The following is a 13,000-nucleotide window of genomic DNA, read 5'->3' as shown; positions in this document are numbered from 1 at the left end:
TTAGCAGTGGGAGCTCATTTCAAAACTATGCACTTCTTTTTCCCAGATGATTTGGATCACTAGATATCTAGATCCCTTTTAACTGTGTTTTCTGTTCCCTCTGCTCCAAAGCAGTACCATTGAAGAGAAATATGCCAGCTTGATAGAATGATCTCAGCCACCTGAAGCACAAACAAGTAATGAACAGAAGAAATTACAAACAGTATTCAGACTTTCTTTCCCATGCATAAACTATACAGCATGCCGCTCTTATCACAAGCATGTAACATTTCCCCAGCAAAAGACAAGGAGATCTTTCATTTCTCATCAAAATAAGAAACCAAAGCCCGCTTTCCTGCTAGCTATTGGGGCATCGGTAAGTAGACCTGTAGAAACGGTTTAATTCTGTTCCAAAGCTTGTATTCAGCCGCCTCCATAGGGAGGGCAGATCATAAGCCCCCGTTTATCCATGCGCGCAAGGTCCCGCTCACGCTCCCCGCCGCCCGTGACCCGCGGGCCCCAGACGGTGCCGGTGCCGGTGCCGGTGCCGGTGCCGGTGCCGGTGCCGGTGCCGGTGCCGGTGCCGGAAAGGCGTGACCCGGCCCCGCCCTCAGCGCTGCGGGCTCGCCATGGCGGCGGCGCGGCCGGCGCGGGCCCGGGCCCTGCTGCAGCAGAGCGTCTCCGCCCGCCTGCAGGTGCGGCCGCCCGAGAGCGGCTCCGAGGCGCAGTGGGTGGAGGTAACGTGGGCCGCGGGCCGCCCCCCGCCGCCGGCATCGCGCGTTCCCCCCGCGGAGCGGAGCGGAGCGGAGCGGGGCGGCCGGCGGGAAAGCGCTCCGGGCCCTGCGCGTGTGCGCCGGCGGGGAGAGGGGGGGGGGTCGTTCGGACATTGAGGGGAGCAGCCTCTGCTCCTTCTCCGGGCTGGGCTGCGCTTCGGGCCTTGTTCCACTGCAGAGCGCTCTCCTCGCCCCCTGGTTGTCAGCAAAGGTTGCTCTTTCTGCAAAGGGACAAGCAGCAGGAGGCGCACAGCGCTTTCCCTCTGCTGCTCCTCTCTCCCTGTGCTCCACAGAGTCCTCCGCAGGCAGAATTTTCTTCAGGATCATGACTGCTCCACGACTACACGCTTCCCTTCTGACTGTGTTGTTCCTTCTTTTCTTAAATACACTCACAGAAACACTACAGCCTTGGCTGGGGGGCTCAGCTGTCGGCTTTGTTTGGTGTGAGATAATGTTAACTTGGAGATGAAAGGCGAGGTAGGGCTATGGGACTATGGCAGCAGGAGTTCTGATGTTGTTTGGTGTGTTTGTTTGTTTCCAGAACACTAACTAAAAATGAAATTTAGTATGTAGACCACCACTCACGTTAAGGAAAACATTGTATTTTGCCCCTTTTCCTCCCACAGTCTTCTGCTGGGGAAGGTAGGTAGGTCTGCAGACTCTTTGGTCGATGTGCTGTGCATGCAGCCCAGGGCTCTTTACCAAATCACGAAGGCTGCCCTGTGGAATGCACTGACCTGCTGTAGTTGTCACTGCTTGTGAGTTACCTACACTAGAATAACTCATTTCTGCCCATTGTCAACTATTTAGCCCATGGGGTTTTTTTGTTTGGTCTTTTGCCCTTTTTAAAGACTGTTACAACAGAAGGGGCTTAATACAGTCACTTCCATAAATTTTAAAAAGTAAAAGCTCTAGCATGGTTAAAGGGTTTGTGCATTCAGCACATCTGAAAAGAGTACACTCTTTGCCTTTCATATTAGCCTTAAGACATTTCTCTCTTGGTCCAGAAGGGGCAGGTGGATCCAGCAGAACTAGTTTCTGCAGTATGGTCTGGGAAGCCAGAATGTTTTACTGGGAGGAAATAGGTGTGATCTCAGAGCTACTGTGTTTCACAGATGTAGTGTATCTCTGTATACTGCATTGTTAGCCTCTCAGTATAAGGTTAAATACAAGAAAATTCACTTAGCCCAGCATAAATTAACTATAGGAGAAATGATCTATTTCTGGCTTGCTAATCACAGAAGTAATTGTAGATCTAGTAAAGAAAAGCAGAAATGTAATTTTGCTGTCTTTCTTTTAAACTATTTTAAAAGGTACATGTTGTGGTTGAGAGATATGATTAACTTTGCTGCAAGGAGGTTATGTAGCTTATCTCTCTAATTTGTAAAATCACTAGGAAAGTAATAGATATCACTAAAGGAGTCTGAAAGAGATTTGGGTGGTCTCCAGCAGATATTTTTTCAGACATGAACCTTACTAATATTTGAGATGGGTACCTGGAAATCTTTCCCGAGTACCTGGGGCTTTTTAAGAGAAGTCTGTTTTAACAAGAAGTAGTCAGAAAAAAAGCCAATTGGAAGTTTTTTTGGGTTTTTTTTGTTTGTTTGTTTGTTTTTGTTTGTTTTTTCTCTAGTATGACTAGAGGTTATGGGAAGGAAATTTTGCTGCTGCCATTTTCTGGTAGGGTAATTTTACTCCCTGTTTTTGCATGTCAATGCAAAACCAAAAAAGTAAAAAAGTACAGACATCATCAGCTATTATTTACATCAACCAGTGTGTTCCTGATGTTCTATGACCAATTACAAGTAGGACCTCACGTTGTAACATTTCTAGCATATCTAAGTGGCATATATTGTAGGTGGCTTTGAATAGCTTCTGAGCAGTAAGAGACACTTGTAGGTACTTTAGGAACTTCAGAGCAGATGTTCCTTACCTTCAAAAAGGTAAGGAGTGTACTTTATACATGAATCTCTGCCTTCATTGTGTTTTCATGATTGAGTTTTTTGGCCTGTTGAGGTTTACTGCACATAGGATGTCTTGTTTATGGGGAATTTTGATTATATATCCTGCATAAAAGGTTTATGTATACAGCAAAATAGGAAGAAAAAATGAATTCTTCTTGTAAAGGTAGAGGTGAAATCAAGTAAGGTTTGGTGTATTTCATAACTGTGGGAGAAAAGAAACATAAAATGAATATTCAGCTAAAAAGTATAAGTGCCTACACATCATGCAAGGAAAACTGTCTTTTCCTTATCTTATTTCCTTTGACTTGTTTTCTGGTTACTATGGCAAAAAGAGGTGCAAAATACCAGGCACAGACTTGTTCTGTGACCTGTGGCAGATGATGTCATCTCTCTGCTGCACTGAATATAAGAAATATGAAGAAATCTTCCCAGAGGGTAGTAAATCTGAACTTGTAATGGAAATGTCACAGAATAATTTATGTAAGGTAGTTTCACAAACTGACTTTCTAAGAATGAAAAAGATTTTGTTATCCACTGCATTTTCTTGGAGGAAAAATTAGTAAAAAGTGGAGATAATATTTTGCAGAATATATTTCAGTTTTGCTAATGAAATCCTGAAAAAAAATACAGATGAATGTATTTAGTAAGGAGGGTGAGAGTTATTTGTCTTTTCCTGCAAAAGAGCTAAAAAGCAGCATTTGGACACAGTGTTGCTAAGGCTGTCTGTATGGCATTGGGGCTGGGTACTTCAGCCCTTCATGACCTGGTTCAGCAGGTTGCCTGATCTGATAATTTCTTAAGACACTGTATAATAAATGCCAGTGTTGCACAGTATCTTGCTTTGCTGTTTATTTATGTAGGCATTTATAGAGCACAGCTTTCCTGTCCGGTCACTGTTTACACACCAGCATGTTGAATTTATGATATTCTTATTTGTGTTATTTTGCTTGAATTTTTGTGCATTAAATAGTGGTCTGAGGAACAGTCAGCTAGGCTTTGATAGCTTACAGAGGAGCTGCAGCAATGGCAATGGTTTTGCTTTGGTTCAGAAAGTTTACACATTACATTGACAACGAGCACAAGTCTTAGGACAGTTGGAAGACTGGTATAAGGTTAGTCTGACACATGTTATTATTAGGTTAGGTCTTGTAATTGCATTTAATTTTACATCTTCTATTCAATTAAGAAAACTAAAGAATAAAATAGGACTTAACCAGGGGTTGAAACATGGCTGTACGTGTTGAACCACAGTTTTCAGTCATAGTTGAAACCATAAGTTTCAGCTTACTAATAGGTGCATAGCTTTCAACTTTATCATGGTTGTAAAGTGTTCTAGAAGACCATGAACATGCAGTATAAATAGAAGCATCCTCTTTCAGCTTTGTCTCTGAATTAATTGTTTTCTAATTTAACCTCCTGTCCTTCTAATTTTCTTCAATATGTGTGTCTCATCTTGTGATAAATGGTTTATTCAAAAACAAACATCAAATAACAGCAGAGGCTGGAAAAAATAATGACGTATTTTACTTTATCTGTCTGGCCTTATGACTTGTAGGGGTCGCTTTACATACTTTTTGTGTCTTTAAAATGAGCTGCTTGCAGAATATTGTTACTGCTGTGAGACTGTACCAAAAAAAGTATTTTAAAAGAAGCCATTTGAAGCTTTTCAAAGTTCTCAGCATGTGACATTTTGGCTAGGAAGAGTGTTCTCTTTTTTCAGAAGTTAGTCACTAGAAAAATAGTTGAGAAGGCATAGCTTTTCTCAGTCATTGCCTTGAGCATTTTGTTTAATCTCTGCAATAACAAAGGGATAAAAATCTCATGTGTATAGCTAAGATTTCTTTACCAAAAACCTTTATCATTTGGGGAAAAAACAAATAGAGGAATTTTTTTTTGCTAAGTACTTTTTATAAGCTACTCACATTTTCTATCCTTTTGCTTTGATGGCATTAATAACTCCTTCCTGTGCCAATCTATTTAACATCTCTTCAGTGGTATTTCACAAGTTGGCGTTTCTGTTTCCTCAAACCAAATTAAAAAGATACTTATTCTTGACAAGGCAGTGGGAAGGTTTCTTTATGTACTGTCTGTGGATCCTGTCTGCCTGTGAATGCTGTGGGTTTTTTCCCAGAGAAGTTAAGCCATGCAGGTACACTCGTGCATGAGACATAGGTGCTGCTGGCTGCACAGCCTGTCAGTCTGGCTTAATAAAGCATGGCTGGTGCATGTGCATTCCTTATGGACTAACCAAGTGAGCAGAAAAGCTACACAGGAGTTTTCTTGTGCTTTCTCCTCAGGTGAGGCCTAATTCTTCCCTCAAATACGTAGTTCTTACAAGTAGTTGCTCTGAATGCTAAAGGTGTGGCATATCCTTTTCTTTATACCAGTCAGCTGAAAAGTTCCATTTTGCCAGTTAGATTTTACCCAGGCTTATAAATAGTAGTTTGAACAACTTTATAAAATTCTGAACAACTTCACAGTTGTTGGTCATCATATTTAAATATTTAATTAACAGACTCCACGTTTTTTTCAGAATTATGTTGTACTAGATTACTTTCAACATCAAAATAAAATTCAGTTCTTTGACCAAAGTCCTGTGGTGTTTTTAATGTTTCATAATTGGAAATAATATCATAGCTCATACTGAAAATTGATTTTAGCTGTAAGTTTGATAGGAAAAAAGCTTAAATTATTTCTTATGCTGGATTTAAGTATACTAATTCATCTTGCCACCTCATCTATGTTAATACTGTACACTCTACATTCCAACTAAATTTGGCTTCACATGGAGCTAATAAATTGTCTTAATTGTATGTAGAAGCATTTTGCAAATAATGAGTATATATCTTATCTTCCACAGTGTGGGGTGTCAACTCAATGTCTGAAGCTGTACTAAATAACTAAAACTACTCTTTGTTATGTGGTTTTGTAATTTTGGATACTGCTTTAATGATAAGCATGCATTGTAGATAATGAGAAACATTGACATCATTTTCTGTAATCTTTTGTAGATCCAGAGAGGGCTTGTTATCTACATATGCTTCTTCAAAGGTGCTGATGAGGATCTTGTCCCAAAAATTGGTATGATATAATCCGTATACATTATTGTATTGTTTGAAAAGGAAAAAAAGCAGTTGAGGCAGAGAAGGTAGCAGCCATTTGGGTAAGCTATGAAATGGCATTATTCTAACTCAATTACCTGGCTGAAAGAAGAGTTTGGTCTGTCTTGTTTCTTTTGACAGTTACTTGTTTCTTTGTCTGTCTGTTCATGACCAACATAAAAAACAAATTCCCCTGATAACATTCTGGCAAACAAAGAAAATGCTGCACCTGCTGTTTAACGTATTACATGTGTCAGGCAATAACTTCAGTCCAGGACAGAACTGAATTTCAAATAGTTCATGGCTTGATTTGATAAGTGTTTTGCCTGATCTCACTATATGTGCAGAATATTTCAAATCATAGCCGGTAGAGGGAGTTGTGTGGATAATGAAATAGTCTTTGCCATCTCACTTCAGTGGTAACATCCACTGTTAGCATGTGCAGTTTTCTGGTTCAGAAGCAATAACAGCAATGTCTGCAATTCTTGTCTTCTCCACATGCACTTTAACATTTACATTGAAGCAGAGAAGATGCTGTGGATAAGGTCAAATAGTAGCAATTTCTGTCTTTACCTGGTGCTGTTTTGGCTTGATTTTTTTTTGGTTCTGTTTTGGTTTATTTTTTGTTTTTACTTTTATGTCATTTCTTCTCCCTCCTTTCCTCCATCAGTAGCACTGGTTCCCCTGGGAAATTCTGTGATGATGCATATTCCAGATAAAAGTGCCCCTTTTCTGTGGCTGGCTGATACTAGTGATTTGGCTAAAGATTATGTCACAATATTTTACTATTTCAGTCTATTTCAGGCTGCTGGCTGAGACCAACAGTGCACAAGTACAGGTGTTATTAAAACTGCTGAGAGCAACTCCTGGGGGGCGTTCTCTCTGGGTCTTGGAGGGCACAGTCCTTTTATAATGCTAAATATTTATGATATAAAAATTGATTTTGTGCTAGTGAGAGTTCCCTGAGAATGTTACTTGACAATAATTATATTTTCAGGCCAGAAAAAGAAAGTTCTGTTTCCTGTCAGGAGATTCATCTAGGACCATCCTTCTTGAGTGCCTCTCTTAGAGAATATTGTTTCCTAAATATATTTTGAATCTGTTTAAGTGTGTGGGTTTGGTTCCTGAATCACAACTCAGCTGTTTTTGCTTCTAACAACATTAAACATTTATGTTTAGGGTTTGGAGGCGTGACTAGTATCCTCCCAGCTTTTACAGAGTTGGGTAATGATTTGATTTGTTACAGAAACACTAGAAAATCTAAAGTTAGTAAATGCATTGATTTTATTTGCAAGTTTCTGTGGTCTGGCTTATAAGCCAAATTGCATCTGACTTTCCTGCCCACCTCCTGTCTCAAGTGACAAACTGGTAGCTGCATGTCTCAGAGTGGAGCATTGAAGGACGCTTGCTCTACTTGAGACCAAACTGTGGAGCTGTGCCTTCAGCTCAGATCAGTGCTGGGTCCTGCTGCAAACTGCTGCTACCAGAATGAAAAGAGAGTCAGGGCAAAACACTCTCCAAAGTGCACTGAGGATGGTATGTCCTACATTGTGGAGTGTTGTGCAAATGCTGCCTATTTGAGTATCAAGCAATTAAGGAAGGCTCACTAATTGCATCCTGGGTTCTTTTGGGGGTGTCCAACTAGAATCACCTTTAGGATTTTGGATAGCCAATCACTTCCCCCAAAACTAGAACTTTTGACATATAATATTAATATCCTTCACATTCGTCACAATACTCAGATGTATTAGTTGGTTAAGTATTTATTGATTGTCCATGTTTCAGTTCATTAGTAAAGAGTTTCTTTTACTCAGTGGTTTGTCAAAATATTTGTTGGCTCTTGTTTATGGTGTCCTGTTTAATTCACTTCAGCAATACTAACTCTTATTTTATTTTTATTTGCAGTCGATACACTGTTGAATGTTAAATTAAGTGAAAATGAAAACGGCGAGTTTGTCTCTGTTCTTGATTTACCAGGCGACGTACTCATCATACCACAAGCTACCCTAGGTGGTAAACCAAAGGGAAGAAAGATGCAGTACCATGCAAACATTGAAAAAGAAAAAGGGTTGGAACTTTATTCTCAGTTTGTGACTCTGTGTGAAAAAGAACTGGCTGCCAATGCCAAATGCATGGAGGCCGGTGTTCTTGTCAAGCATGGCACATATGGAAACAGGCAGGTGTTAAAACTGGATACAAATGGACCTTACACTCACCTGATTGAATTTTGAAAAAAATAAATTGTATCCCAAATACAGTACTGGTGTCTTTTGTTTGTTTTGGTTTGGTTTTTTTTTTCTCCTAAGCATTAAAGTGCTTGATTGCCTTGGGAGATAGTTTAAAAAAGGCTTTCACTCATCTATACTGGTTTTGCCAATACTATTGAATAGGAGGATGCCTGAGACTCCTTTGCTATAATGAGTATGTGTTTTTTGCTCATACACATCTGAGGTGTGGTTAAAATATTTGTTAATATTGACCCAATAATTCAAAATGTTTATCAACAAAACTGGGATAATACAATAATTTTTTACTAAAAGATAAGGAAAAAAATATTACATGTATAGCTTGAAGAAGTGGTTTATAGATAAAAAAGAATACCTTAGATGTACTTACATCCATTTTTACCTTTATGTTTTCTATCTATAAAATGACAATGCTTTCTAACTAACTAATATATTGAAAACAAATTCACCGAATTTTAGCCTCTTAGAGAGTAAGTACTAAATAAGAAAGTCCACCCCCCTCAACTGGAGTGTGTAAGGATGGGAGACTTAAGGCAGTACAGGACTGATCATGGGCTTTGCAGGGAAGAATAAGTGAGGCACATCTAGAAACCAGCAGTATCACTGAATTGCTTGCTTGAAGTTTGCATTCTGAAATCTCTGATGTGTTGTGATAGGCTGCCTGCTATAGCTTGGTCTATGTCCTTGTTACTGTGGTCTTGCTGTCTACTCAATTCTTTCATAACAGAGCCTCAGGAAAAGAACAGAAACATTCAAATGAAAACAAAAGTAAAGATGGTACAATGTACATTGCCATTTCATTGTTCCCTCTGCCCCCATTGCTTCCTTCCAGCTTTTTGTCCATTGAAGCTGCTAGGCAGAGACTAGCTTTTCTTTTATAGGCAGTGTTGGTACATTTGGGGCTCCCTTCCCAGCTGACCCCCTATGCAGTTCTTTTATAAACATTATTAACAGATGGTGCTAAGAAGATATCATGAGAAATTCTGTCTGGAAAGGCAGTAAGAACAGAACAGCTGTATTAAAATGTGGCAAATTCAAAACTGATACAAATGTGTTCATCCTGTGAATCAAGTTTCTCTTTTTAAAGCAGCATTATGGTCCAGAAGGGTTCAAAGTGATATCAGACATTTATATGGTTTGCAGCAATTATCCAGAATTGCCATTTGAATAAAAAATTACTCTGGAAGAAATGTAAAACCTTATGGTTAGTGTGTATGGTAGCTTGGACAATCCTAAATTGTAGGCCAGTAGTTACAAATGCTCTGTCCTTATCTTCATTTTGTACAAAACATTGAATGTATAATCTGTAGGCTCAAACTATGCCATGAGAATCACATTTTTAAACAGATAAGTAACTTACAGTTTTGATAAGAGAGTAATGATTTTTTTTTCAGGTTAGCATAATATATGCTTAATAATTATTAAATAAATAGGGATATTGAATTCCTGGCAACTGACATTGTTGCAGTTGAAAACAACCATTTACACAAATGGCCTGGAAATATTAGCTATTAGGACCCACATGACATATTTATTCATTAATAATTAACAGTTATCATAGACACAGTATGAGTCATGTTCAAAGTCCCTACTAGCAAGATTTAAATAATATTGTCCTGATGCAAATAACTAATACAAATTCATTATGATCTGCGTGCTTGAAAAAACATTGTAATTCCTCTTTCTGTTGGAGGTCAAATTCTAAAAAGTGCTGAGTAATGCCACTTTTCACAGACCTTACAGGAATTGTGGGTATTTAGTGTTTCTTGAGAATTGATTCTTTGAGGCATAATACAAAGTCTGCAGCTTTTAATTTACCTCCTGTCTCCAGAAAGATCTTTGGCAGCCTGGCAATTAATTATATTTAAAGAACTCTAAGGTTTCTAAGAGGGATAAGCTTGAAAATGTTTAGTGAAAAAAAGACTTCAAACCAAACTCTATCTCATAGCAGTCTGTCATATAAAGCAGATAAAAACTAATGTACATTTCAGTGGTTCTTAGGGCCAGACAGAACTCTGAAATTTTTGTAAAAAGGTGGATATTTATGTATTATTTGTGTATCCATTTTGGAATACTGATTTCTGCCATCCTCTGCTCCAGGTATTGGCAGCTTGTTGAATGCTGTTCCCTTTGTACTGCTTTATTTATATCTACTATTGATTCACAATCCATTTACTGAAGGAAGCCACTTCTGAATAACCTGCTGGACCCTACTGATAAAAAAATTGATTAAAATTACTTTTTCTAAGCCAAGTGCTTATTCCCTTCAACCATGAATATATGCTTTAAACAGATGACCTGACTCTGCTTTAAATAGTTTTTGTAATATGACTAGACAAAACCTCATATAATTATCCTGTTCTATACTTAGAGAATGTCTTTCTATACGTAGAGAATGTCCATTAGAAGATGCTTACTATTCCGCACTTCCTTGAAATAACCTATAAAGTGAGGAGTTGTCCTTATGCTGTTATGTCTCCAATTCAACAGCCAGGCAGGAATTTGCAATATCAGGTTTTTGTGACCTTGTTTGCAGTGCATACACCCAGTGTGTTGAAGCTGAGCATGTGTGGACTATGAACTGGGCTCATAAACACTCACTAATGAGTTCAGGGGCTGTTTTCTAGTCAGCAGTATTCCTGCTTCCTTCCCATGCCCCTTCTGGAAATTCCCATGCTAGCCAGCAGTATTCCTGCTTCCTTTCCATGCCCCTTCTGGAAATTTTTACCTCTGCTGCTACATAGAGTATGCAACATATGAATTTACAACATACAAATATTAATCCAGAATTGGAAATTAATAAACAGCACGTAGCCCTGTAATACTTGCAAATGTATTGCTACTGGCAGTAGCAATACATTTGCAGTCCACAGGCCTTGTCCCAAGTGTTCCAAGAGCTCAGGATGGAGGCTCATTACAGGAACTTTCCTCAGGCTTCTCTTTGGTTTTATTTGATTTGGCAGTAACAAATTTTTTTCTAAGGACAGGAGGTTATGGCTAATGTTTTACTTTTATGTGTAACCACAGTTGTTATACAGATACTAATAATTAGTATTTATTCTGTGTAGAATTAAATATGTAAGAATCTAACAGGGTGTTACAGGGTACAGAAATATAGGCCTATTAAACCAGCAGGAACTTTGAGAAGTGAAGACACCAACTGCAGTGTAAAGTAGAGGCATGGGATAGTAAGAGATGGGGCACAGGCTGGCACTGGACACTCCAAGGCTATAAACAACTTGCCAATGGTCAGTTGAAGAAATACAAACCTGGAGCTGGGGAAAACTATTCTTAGGGATAAAAAAGAGAAGAAAGAGTATATAGCAAACCACTTAAGATTAACAGAAAGAAAAATACATCGTTGCAGGCCATTAAAGAAAAGCAAGGAGTAAAACTTTATTAGAAAATGTATAAAAAGAACCCCTAGTGAGAGATATTGCCAAAAAAAGGAGAGAAAGAAGAAATCATAAACATCAAAATTCTATTTCTGCAGGCACAGAACTCCAGATGCCGATGATCCACTGTGCTCCCTCTACAAGGTGGAAACACAAGGAGGTGAAAGGTCAAGCATGACACCAGGAAGAGGGGTGAGGGTAAGTACTAAATAGTGCATGCATAACAATTTTTACCGTATTATTATTAGTGAGACCTTATGTACAGTTTCTTTATTTTTATTTCCTTTGTTTTTTCTGCAATAATTATATTTGGACTGCTATTAAATTGCTACGGTTTCAATTAAAATAAATTTGGTGTGACTCTAAACATAGGGTGGATTTCTTTTTGCCTGTAACAAGATTTTGCACATAACAGTTTCTGCAGACAGTTGCTTCCCCGTGTTGAAATGGCAGCCACTTGATGGGCTGCTGGATATCAGCCAGCCTTTGTGGTGCTTTTCACCAGGACTTTTAATGCATCTGTGATGTCTGATCTCATTTACCACAAAAGCTCCACAAAAATTCTTCATTGTGACTCAATGCAACAACTGCTCTTTAGCTCCTCTTCAAGAACAAAGTTTCACATCTACTTGGATTTAAAAGTACAATCTGCTGGACCTCTGTCTCACCTCTGGTATAAAAACAGTTTTTGGAGAAGGAGGGATGACTCTTTTAAGCTTCCATTATTTTTTGCTTTTAGTTTCTCTTCCTGTCTTCTCTATGGACTCCTTCAAACACATTGTTTCTCTTTGGAAGCTGGAGTAGCAGTATGCCACAGAGGACTACAGTGGTCTCCACAAATGCACAGGCATTCATTACCTGAGGTCTGCCACAAAACTCTGTTGTGACTGACTTAATTTCTTAAATTCTTTGCATCTCAATTATCATCTAACAAATGGCTATCTATTTTTGTTTTCAGTGTCTTGATCCTTAAGACCATACATGGAACAAAACAATGACCATCACTATCTAATGTATTGCACAGTACTGTGGGACAGCAGTGGGTTGTCTGGGAGATCCACCAGCTGCTTTTTTCTAAACATCAGAGTCACAATTGCCGGACAAGAACAGAAAGCAGAGCTTCCTCCTTAATGTTTTTCTTGGGGAAACAGCACCCAAAACTTGATGAATTTGGTATTTCTTATTTATTCCTTCTTCATTTCTTGAAGCTTCTTGAAAGCAACTCAGAACTTGGGAATCCTCTGAGATTCTCAAAAGATTCTGTTACCAGAAGTGCCATGCAATTACAGCTGAAAAGTAAATGGTGTATGTGGACAAGAGAAAGAAACAGTTAGAATAGCAGTTAGAATAGCCCAAATACTATGAATATATTGCACATTTTCCATTTAAACCAGTGCTGTCTTCTAGTTCAATTACTGCCAGTGTGTGGCTTTGGGCAAAGCAATTTTCTGCTCTACTTTTTCCATCTGTGATCTGAAAGAAAGAGTCAAAACGGGGGGAAAGAGGTTTAAAACCACTGGGTTTTCCCCCTTTCACTAAAAG

General features: G+C 38.9%; 1 protein-coding gene across 6 annotated transcripts; it reads left to right on the top strand.

Moving 5' to 3' along the window:
- Window positions 1–566: 566 nt before the first annotated feature.
- On the top strand, window positions 567–8,074 carry DTD2 (D-aminoacyl-tRNA deacylase 2). 6 transcript variants are annotated; one of them, XM_066551944.1, is made up of 4 exons: window positions 584–674; window positions 1,046–1,229; window positions 5,728–5,797; window positions 7,723–8,074. In XM_066551944.1, exons 2-4 carry the CDS (start codon window positions 1,218–1,220, stop codon window positions 8,046–8,048), a joined length of 408 nt encoding a protein of 135 aa, XP_066408041.1. In that variant the 5' UTR covers window positions 584–674; window positions 1,046–1,217; the 3' UTR covers window positions 8,049–8,074. The 6 variants fall into 6 exon arrangements, with proteins under 6 accessions (XP_066408037.1, XP_066408038.1, XP_066408041.1 ...); XM_066551942.1 differs by having other exon boundaries at window positions 601–716; XM_066551945.1 differs by having other exon boundaries at window positions 602–716; window positions 1,148–1,229.
- The last annotated feature ends 4,926 nt before the right edge of the window (window positions 8,075–13,000 follow it).

Source organism: Molothrus aeneus, chromosome 6 (genome assembly GCF_037042795.1).
Source record: "Molothrus aeneus isolate 106 chromosome 6, BPBGC_Maene_1.0, whole genome shotgun sequence".
NCBI lineage: Eukaryota > Metazoa > Chordata > Aves > Passeriformes > Icteridae > Molothrus > Molothrus aeneus.
This window is presented reverse-complemented; position numbering and strand designations above follow the sequence as displayed.

Bases quoted from the DNA above. Each gene is read 5' to 3' on its own strand.
- DTD2 (XM_066551940.1), top strand. From the start codon at position 609: ATGGCGGCGGCGCGGCCGGCGCGGGCCCGGGCCCTGCTGCAGCAGAGC. The intron at 717-5,727 runs GTAACGTGGGCC...AATCTTTTGTAG, and splicing joins CCGAGGCGCAGTGGGTGGAG to ATCCAGAGAGGGCTTGTTAT. The intron at 5,798-7,722 runs GTATGATATAAT...TTTTATTTGCAG, and splicing joins GGATCTTGTCCCAAAAATTG to TCGATACACTGTTGAATGTT.